This window comes from Arctopsyche grandis, chromosome 7 (genome assembly GCF_051622035.1).
Source record: "Arctopsyche grandis isolate Sample6627 chromosome 7, ASM5162203v2, whole genome shotgun sequence".
In the NCBI taxonomy this organism is placed as follows: domain Eukaryota; kingdom Metazoa; phylum Arthropoda; class Insecta; order Trichoptera; family Hydropsychidae; genus Arctopsyche; species Arctopsyche grandis.
This window is the reverse complement of record NC_135361.1, coordinates 27,622,578-27,631,537: the sequence shown is the minus strand read 5'-3', so window position 1 is coordinate 27,631,537 and position 8,960 is coordinate 27,622,578. Positions and strand designations below refer to the sequence as shown.

General features: G+C 32.2%; 1 protein-coding gene across 1 annotated transcript in view; it reads left to right on the top strand.

The window, feature by feature from the left end:
• Positions 1 to 8,960, top strand: part of neur (E3 ubiquitin-protein ligase neur) — a 47,458-nt gene continuing 38,498 nt past the window's right edge. Inside the window, exons 1-3 of the mRNA XM_077434511.1 lie at positions 1 to 119; positions 5,691 to 5,808; positions 5,893 to 6,044. Of these exons, the coding sequence (XP_077290637.1) occupies positions 6,017 to 6,044 (28 nt within the window). The 5' untranslated portion in view covers positions 1 to 119; positions 5,691 to 5,808; positions 5,893 to 6,016. The remainder of the gene's footprint in view (positions 120 to 5,690; positions 5,809 to 5,892; positions 6,045 to 8,960) is intronic.

The following is an 8,960-nucleotide window of genomic DNA, read 5'->3' as shown; positions in this document are numbered from 1 at the left end:
ATGGCCGCCAGCCGTCAGCCGGTAGGGAGCGACCGATTGACAGACGGCCGTATCGACGTCGACCAAATCGTTCGCAGCATCCTCATCCACGGCTGTCACTCATCTCCACGTCCTGCCACGTATTAAACTCAACATTCTTTACTATGACGTCTCTTCTCCATACTTGACGAGGAGTCACACATCAAATTCCTCAACAGACACTCCCCAACAGCAATCAAATACATACAGAGTGTATCCAAAATTAATTCATTTATTTCGCAACGTCAGAATAACGGCGTTGAAAATCATCATCATCATCATCATCGTCATTAAAAAGATGCAAAAAAAATAATATAAAAATTCACTATTACATTATTATTACTCTCGTCATATCTAAATATTTCTAGTAATTTATTCCAACTCATTAGTGACATAACTTTAAACAAGGCAGTCGCATTTTGGTTCCAAGTTCTGTATTTATTCGGTTGTGTACATGTAATTTTTGACTGATGGAATCAACCTTTCAATTTTTTGTTCAATATATGTATGTGAGAGATATATTACTGTCGATTTAGGAAAAACTGAATTTGTATTATGATATAATGATGCATTTCACCATTCAAAGAATTCCGTTTTTTTTTAAATTGGATTCAAATTGAACTTGCTGTGTATACAATTCCGACACTACTGCATATCTACATATTGTTGACATTATGCATCGTTAACATTGAAATTTGCAAATAGAAAAATTTTACTCGGTCAAATTGAGCTGTCTATCAAAAACCGTTCTACTTTTTTATTTCTGAGACAACGATTGAATATTTGGTATCATGAACGAATGTTCACTTACAAAACGCTCACCGACGTAATGTACCCGATGGTAGGTTGACGCGTCAGGTACTTAAAACGTTCACACAAAAAAATGTTCAACCACAGATGTTATGAAGCAAAGCATTGCTTTTCAGTATGCATTGAAACATTAAAAAAGATTCATTTTGACGATTTAAATTAGTGAGGAAAACATACATACAACAAAATTGCGAATTTTTCAACGTCTTTTAGTAAAATAATTCGTTTTTGAACGTGTGAACATTTTTTCGCGTGAACGTTTTGTTGCGTGAATGTTCTTTTATGTGATTGTTTTGTCCGTTAACGTTTGTTCGGGTGAACATTATATCCGCAAACGTCTCGTCGCATAGACCTTGTATCGGGTACATTATGCTAGTGAACGTTTGTTCACAGAACCGATACATTCATATAAATAGTTTTTCTGATTGAAACAACCAGCTTTTTACAAACCTCCTTTACGATTACAATTCAGGAAAAAATTTGCCTCTTATCCGATCGTTTTAATACTTTGCCATATTGCTCATTTTGGTCATCAATTTAAGTAAATGGATCTTCTGGCATTACGATGGTGCAAATATAACGTGTAAGACGCGTTTTTTGTACTATTTTAACCCTTTGCCCACGACAACTCTTGCGGGATTATTTTTAACGAATTTGTAAATTGAGTTTTTGACCTTAAATATGTATGTATGTATATTGCAAGATTTATTCAAGTGATCAAATATGACAATCAATATGCCTGAAGTAATTTTTTAAATAGTGAATCACGCCTGAAGTATTTTGTTTACACAGTGAATCACGCCATTCTCACTACCGGCATTTTACCAGCGGTCATCCACGACAAACGGTTAAAGCAAACTGATAATACAGATAATTTGCTCAAGATTGATTGATTGACTTAACCAATCATAGGATTATTAGAAAATGTAAAAGTTATTTGACGGTGCAGACAAACAGAGACGCTTTCTCACCACAGAAGGCCAAGAACGTGCCCGTGCCGTTCGATTCAGTGCGTTCTCGCCTCGAGTCTCACGATATCAGATTTCAATTATATAGAATCAACCAGCAGAATAAACTAGTGGTTGGCATATAATGCTTTGAACACTGGTTTCTGCTGGCCAGACCTTGGATTTGTGATTCCGAGTCGATCGTTTACTATCAGAGTTTGCCAATTTATCTGATTTTCATTGAAACGGTTCCAACAAATTTGCTACCCTATCCATTTTCTCGCAAAATCTCGAGTTTTCAGCAATCTGAAATTTCGCTGATTTGATCATATTGTCTCGATGGATGTTAATTTGATGTGTATAATACTAATAATACTTGTATCAAATGTACAATGTTTCTGGCCATGAAGGCGCATTGGGTTTACCTGTTAGGCCTTCAATTCAAGTTTACTTTTTTGAACAAAAAGATTGCATAAATCGAAATATTACTCAAGTACATTAGTTCCATTGGGCAAAACTATGCAATCCATACAAAGATTGAATCCCGCTGATTAACTCACACCAAAAAAATCATGATTTACTACTTCACTTCTCGAGCATAGTATTATATTTTACAAACATCAATGATATAACACTAAAAAACATCAATGAATTACCGTCCGTCGATTGTTTTCTCGTTAACATAAACAAATTCAAAAACAATTGTATGACCAAAGTCAGTTTATAAAAAATAATATTTACATGCATAGCAGTTTTAGCGTTGACCCTCTGATAAGATGACCTCTGGCCCGTCCTCCTTCACCGATCATTTTCTATTGTTATTCGATACACCCGTCCGGTTATCAATTTCAAGGATAGCTGCACAGAAATACCAGCATTTTACTCCACGTCTGAACTGCGAATTCTATCAATGGTTGATAGTGATTTACGATATCTTACACTTATTGGAATACTATCGATAGTGAACCTTTAAGTAAATTTATTCTTGACCTAACCTACGCTACCGTATAACAATATCTGAAATATTTTTACATCGCTGACAATGTAAATCCACCAACTGACATATTTTGTGGATTCATTATACATAATTTCGAAAGAGACTTTGTATGGGTGCCACTTTTTAATATGCAGTCTACTTTCACATATCTACTTTTTGATTTGATTTTTAAATGCTTTTTATTATTACGAAATTATGTTCACAATACATCTTATATCTATTTTAATAGCTACTGATCTACTGATCATTTTCTATTTTACAATTTAATTTAATTTGGTTAGTAATCACAGTATTATATTATTCTAATGTTAATCTAAAGCATAATAGGAAAAAGAGCTCAAAAACCTATTTACAATCCTTATAAATGTTCATAATACATCTAATACATAATATTAATTAAAGACTCTCTAAAGTCGATGACCTAAAGCAGATTGTGTTTAGGTAATCTGTGTGTTATACCTGAAGGGTATAGACATTTTGTTGTAATCACCGAGACTCTTCACAAGTGTGTTAGTATGGTTATTAGTGATTCTGTCATAGAATCTACTGGTTAGTTTGTTAGTAATGTCTGTAACAAACGGAATATTATATATGGCATGCAGTTTTTTCAGGTTAGTATATATGGGTGTATTATAAATTATTTTTAGGGATTTATTTTGTATAACTTGGAGCTTGGAAAGATTAGTATTCGAGGCGTTATTCCATACAGGTGAAGCATAGGTTAATAATGGTAATATGAGCGCGCGATATAATTTTATTTTATTTAGCATTGATAAAGAACTATGGCGATTAAACATATCTACTTTAGTATGCGATCTACCTTCACATTTTTACTTTAATATGCTGTCTCAGTTCTCTCGTATGACAGTGAGGCTGAATAATGCCGACCCTAACAACCTAATCTTAAATGAATATGGCCAACCCTAACTTAACCTAATCTAACCTTACCCTTAAATAAATAGGTGTTGGCTGCTAAGATATGTTTTTTTGTGAAAATATTTATAAAATAAAACTTAAAAAAATATATCTTAGCAGCCAAAATCTATTTATTTAACCGCTTAGCTGCCCAAAGCGCCTGAAGGCGCAAACAGCCGTATGTATTATACGCTCAGCGCGTCGGCTGGGCGTCTAAGCGGTTAAGGGTCAGGCTAGGTTAGGTTAAGTTAGGGTTGGCCCTATTCATTCAAGATTAGGTTGTTGGGGTCGGTATTTTCTTCGCTGCTGACGATATTTTGATAGAAATGACAACATTATGGGGCGGCAAGAAAAAGCAAAAATTATAATAAACAGGTCGTCGCTACGATACATATAAAAAAAAAATAGTCGACTGCGATTCAAAGGTAGATCGCATGCTAAGGTAGACTGCATACTAAAGTAGCACCCTTTGTATGTATGTATGTTTGTTTGTTGTGTTCGTAAAATCCATGACGTTCAATTTAATAAAAAATCAAATAAAGTAAAACTATTCAAATAAATTTAATAAAATGTTTACTATTAGATTGGCCATGTTTAAGCGGTTTATATTACAAATACCGAGCGAAGTTGGATAAAAACACTTGTATCATATATTATGCATATAACAGCGCTATTCTTTGTGTTTGATTGTGTATGTGTCTGTGTGAGATAACGCTCGCCGTACTATAATAGTCGATTCAATTTGACATATGTAAAAACACTGCCTACAAAACGTATGAATATAATTATACAAACATAATAACAGGTCAAAAAAAACTTCTAGATAAATTGTTTGCTCTAAAAAAGGCAAAAATTCTCCGAGCATTTAGCGCCATCTATTGAAAATTTATTAATTTTTCTATTGGTGTTTTATATTGTTTATATGTAGGTAGGTAGGTAGTTTTACCCTTTTTTTCCATATTAAACAATTAAATATAAATATTAATTTAATATATTTAGAGGTATTTGAAAAAAAACGACCGCGTGCGGATCGAACACAGGACCGACACATTTCTTTTAATTATTTTTATTTGATAAGTTAATATGCCAACACCCAGCGATGATATTTCATCGGGCACAACACTAGTATTATATAAAAGTGTATTTTGCTTTTACATTGAATTTTCGATGAGGTTCGCTCCACTGTGGCGGTTGTAATTTAATACTTTCGCTTGAAGAAAAACTATAGAATCATCAATCATTGAATCTCTTGTCATATCGTCAGCATGCAACGAAAATCCATTGACTGGGATAAATATTTTGTGAAATTGAATTATGTATAAAATTTTTCATATATATTTTACGTTCACAAAACGGTCATTTCCTTTCGGGAAAAAACAATCGAATAATTTTATAATATAATATGTATGTAGGTTTGAACATAATACATAAAATAATGTTTAAAAATTAAATGGTTTTTGTCGAAACCTTCAAAATAACGGTTCGGTCAGATAATTGTTTTTCGTTGTACATGTTTATTTTATTTTATTTCATAGAACATGAAAAATCGCCTTTACAAATCGTTCTAAAGCAACGAGTGCACTTAAAAAGATACAATACAATCAATCAATATACATAAGCATTTTATACAATGCGAATTCATACAAACGTCCACAGTGACATCTATGGAGAAATTTTCGCAGCATTTTATTATCAAATTTGCAAACCTAAAGACGCTGAATAACTTGAGATTAGAAAGAAAGATAGGAAAGGAGATGCCAATTTTTTACAGGAATTATTTCAATGAAAATCAGAAAAATTGGCAAACTCTAAAAAGAAACGATCGACCTGGAGTCACAAACCAAGGTTTGGCCAGCAACGGGGCTAAGAGTGGAACTCAAACCCGTGACCAATCCGCTCGAAAGCATACTATGCTAACCACCAGTCCGCGCCGCTGGTTATGTAATACATATGTAATGTTTTTTAAAATTTAAAAACTCATATTATCGTTTGTTTTTTTACAGATTTGAAGTTGCTAATGCCGATAGCAACGTCCTGAAGTAGAAGACTTTTTTTTGTTTAAGTGCCTGAACTTTATCTTGTGGCATTGACACGATGTAAACAACTCTTTACGAGCTAAACGTACGTGTATTTCATGTGTCATAATTAATTTCTTTTCCAATTCTCTGACGACGTATAAAAAGTGTATGAATATTTCGATTACAGGCGTGCAAGTTAGCCGAAAGACCAGTCGAAAGTTCACCGAGTGCGATGATCAAACTTATTCACCGTCTTCCATCCGAAGTGCAGTGTCCGATGTGAAAAAAATCTCGTCTGGAATTCATTCAGAATGGGACAGTCCAGCAGCGCTCTACCAAGTAAGATTTTTTTGGTTGTATTATTCATTATACGTTGGGTTATAAAAAACAAAAAAAAGCAAAAAAAAACAGAAGGTTACTCGATGATTGTCCCGATACAAATGTTACAATCGGGAATGAAAAATGCAATATAAATCACTAGTTTTCAAGAATACACGATGAAGTGCTCTTTTTTTATGAAATTTGTTCCTGTCATTACACTTGAATCGAATTGCTCATTTCATAAACGAACATAATGAAAATTTTTTATCAGTTTCACTTCCATGACAACCGACTTTTTTCTTAAATGACAACTATGGTTTGCAATTTACGTCAAATTTCATTTACTGGTAGATGGTTTATAATTTCTCCCATTATTGGTTTGCCGATTTGTACAGTTAAATGAAAAAACAAATTAACGTGGATTAGATATGTAACTGTATGTGGTTACTTTTCCTAAAAACGTTAATTAAATTTAAATTTAAATTTATTAAATCCTTACGCTACCTTTTTCCTACCTATACCCATTCTACTGTTTCCGACATTTTAAAAATCCTTTCTTTTAACAATCTTTCTGTCAGGCGACGACATACTGATGCTATATTCTTCTTTAAGGTTTCCTTGATTGTTCTGATTTACTGAATAAGGTTAATTTCAGAATCCCAGTTCGGTACTCTAGACGCGTTGCACTCTTTTCACTTGATCCTTTCAATACTAATTCCCAAAAATATTTTTATCTGCAGCGCGTTTATCGTATGTTTAACGGAGAGCTGAATGAGGTTGATCTATTTGGTATTTCCCTACATCAATTCAGGTCTAACATCAAGAGAATCTTGACCGATTGATTCATTTCTTCTCCTATTCTATTTTTCCAATATTTTTATACTTTAGTTTAGTTATGTAATGTGCTATTTAATCATATTATAGCTTTCATTCTTTTCCTTTTCATTTGTTTATTTTGTATTTACCTTTTTCATTTGTTTTATATTTGTAAATTTCAATTTCTTCTTATATTCTATCTTATAACCTTTTCCAAATATTTTAATACTATAGTTTAATTATGCAATGTTCTACATATTTTGTCATGCCTTTATTCTTTACTTTTTAATTTGTTTTCCTTATATTTATCTTTTTCATTTTTGTAAAAATCTATTATTGGACTCGGATGTTACATATATTTTTTATTTACTATTTGTTTTTTTATACATATCTATGTACATCCTGTCTGTTGATTTTTCAATTAATAAAATAAAATAAATTAATCTAAATCGAACCGTAAATAATTAAAAATAAATCTCAGGTGAATAATATCATAGAAAGACATAAGATCCATTCGTACTAATTGATAATCATAATTGAAACGATTGCTGGTCGCTTTTATTACGACTTGGTGGATCTGTGTTGCCACTCTTAAGCATGTATCACTGTGCCACTCTTACGAAATCACCATGCATCATGGGTGTTATAAAAATACTGTCAAACTGACAGAAAGCTCATTACTCGATACAAATTATTATAAATAGTTACTATTACTATGTAACCACTAGAAACGAGATCTAGAACAAAAGAGAAATATGATGAGTTTACTGCCTTGCATACGTTCTATTCGGTACCATGACATAAGATCCGCAGGTATAATATCCAACGACAAAAGATCCACGAAAAAGATCCGGCCGATAGAATGTCCACTCGATAAAACATCCAAACGATAAAACGTCCGGCTGGTTAAAGATCCGAAAATAAAATATATAAATTAATAATGTTTGGACATTTTCGTGACCAGAGACCATTTAATCGGCTGGATTATTTATCAACCGGATCTTTTATTGTTGGATGTAATGTCGTGATACGCTCCTATTCATCCCGCTCAAAATTTTAGTCATTTTGAACATTTAATACTGAAAATAAACAAATTCCAGATTACCTATCCACAATACGCCATTTGCATCGATTTTTAATGTAATATCGCTATTCTGTGTATCTAAGATAATGCACTATAATAGTCATTTCGATTCGACATACCATATGTACGTCACAGCTAAAACTATGCCAACAAAACGCACGAATATAATAACAAAAGAAAAAACTTCTATTATGTACTGTTTGCTACCAATGTTTCCTCTAGGCTAATATACGGCGCTAATTCTCTGAGCATTTACCGCCATCTATTGACGATTTATTTAATTAATTAATTTTTCTATTTCTGTTTTATATTGTTTATATGTAGGTAAGTACATAGATAGTTTTTACCATTTTTTTCATATTAAACAATTAAATATATTTAAAAGGTATTATATTATATAAATATTAAATAAAATATATTCAAAAGGTATTTGAAAAAAATACGACCACGTACGGATCAAACACAGGACCGACACATTTCTTTTAATTATTTTTATTTGATAAGTTAATATGCCAACACCCAGCGATGATATTTCATCGGGTACAACACTAGTTATACAATAATATGCCTGTATGTATGTGTATGTACTTAATTTGCAATAAAATAATTTCCGGTTATTATCTCCGACGAAAATTTGGCGATTTGCTGGTAAATTGATAAACTGGAAAAACAATCCCCAATGACAACTCATACTTTATCATATCATATCAAGATTTTTTAGCTTATAAATATTTTACGTTATAATATTTGATGTAAAAAAAAACAAAATCAAGCAAATTTGCATTTTTTGAAAAGATGTCAAATACTAGATCTTATAATGATTCTTTGTCATTAATTCTACAAATATAAAAGTAGAACTATAAATTATGTTTATCTGAGCATTTATAGAGAGATTATCCAAATAAGTGTTTATGTATTTATGTACATGTGTATATAGTTTCGAAATTCTTATATTTTATCGTTTCGCATCATTCTCGGTTCTCTCGGTGGGTGGCAACGGTGATCTCGTTGTAACCACGTGCGTGATAGATGTA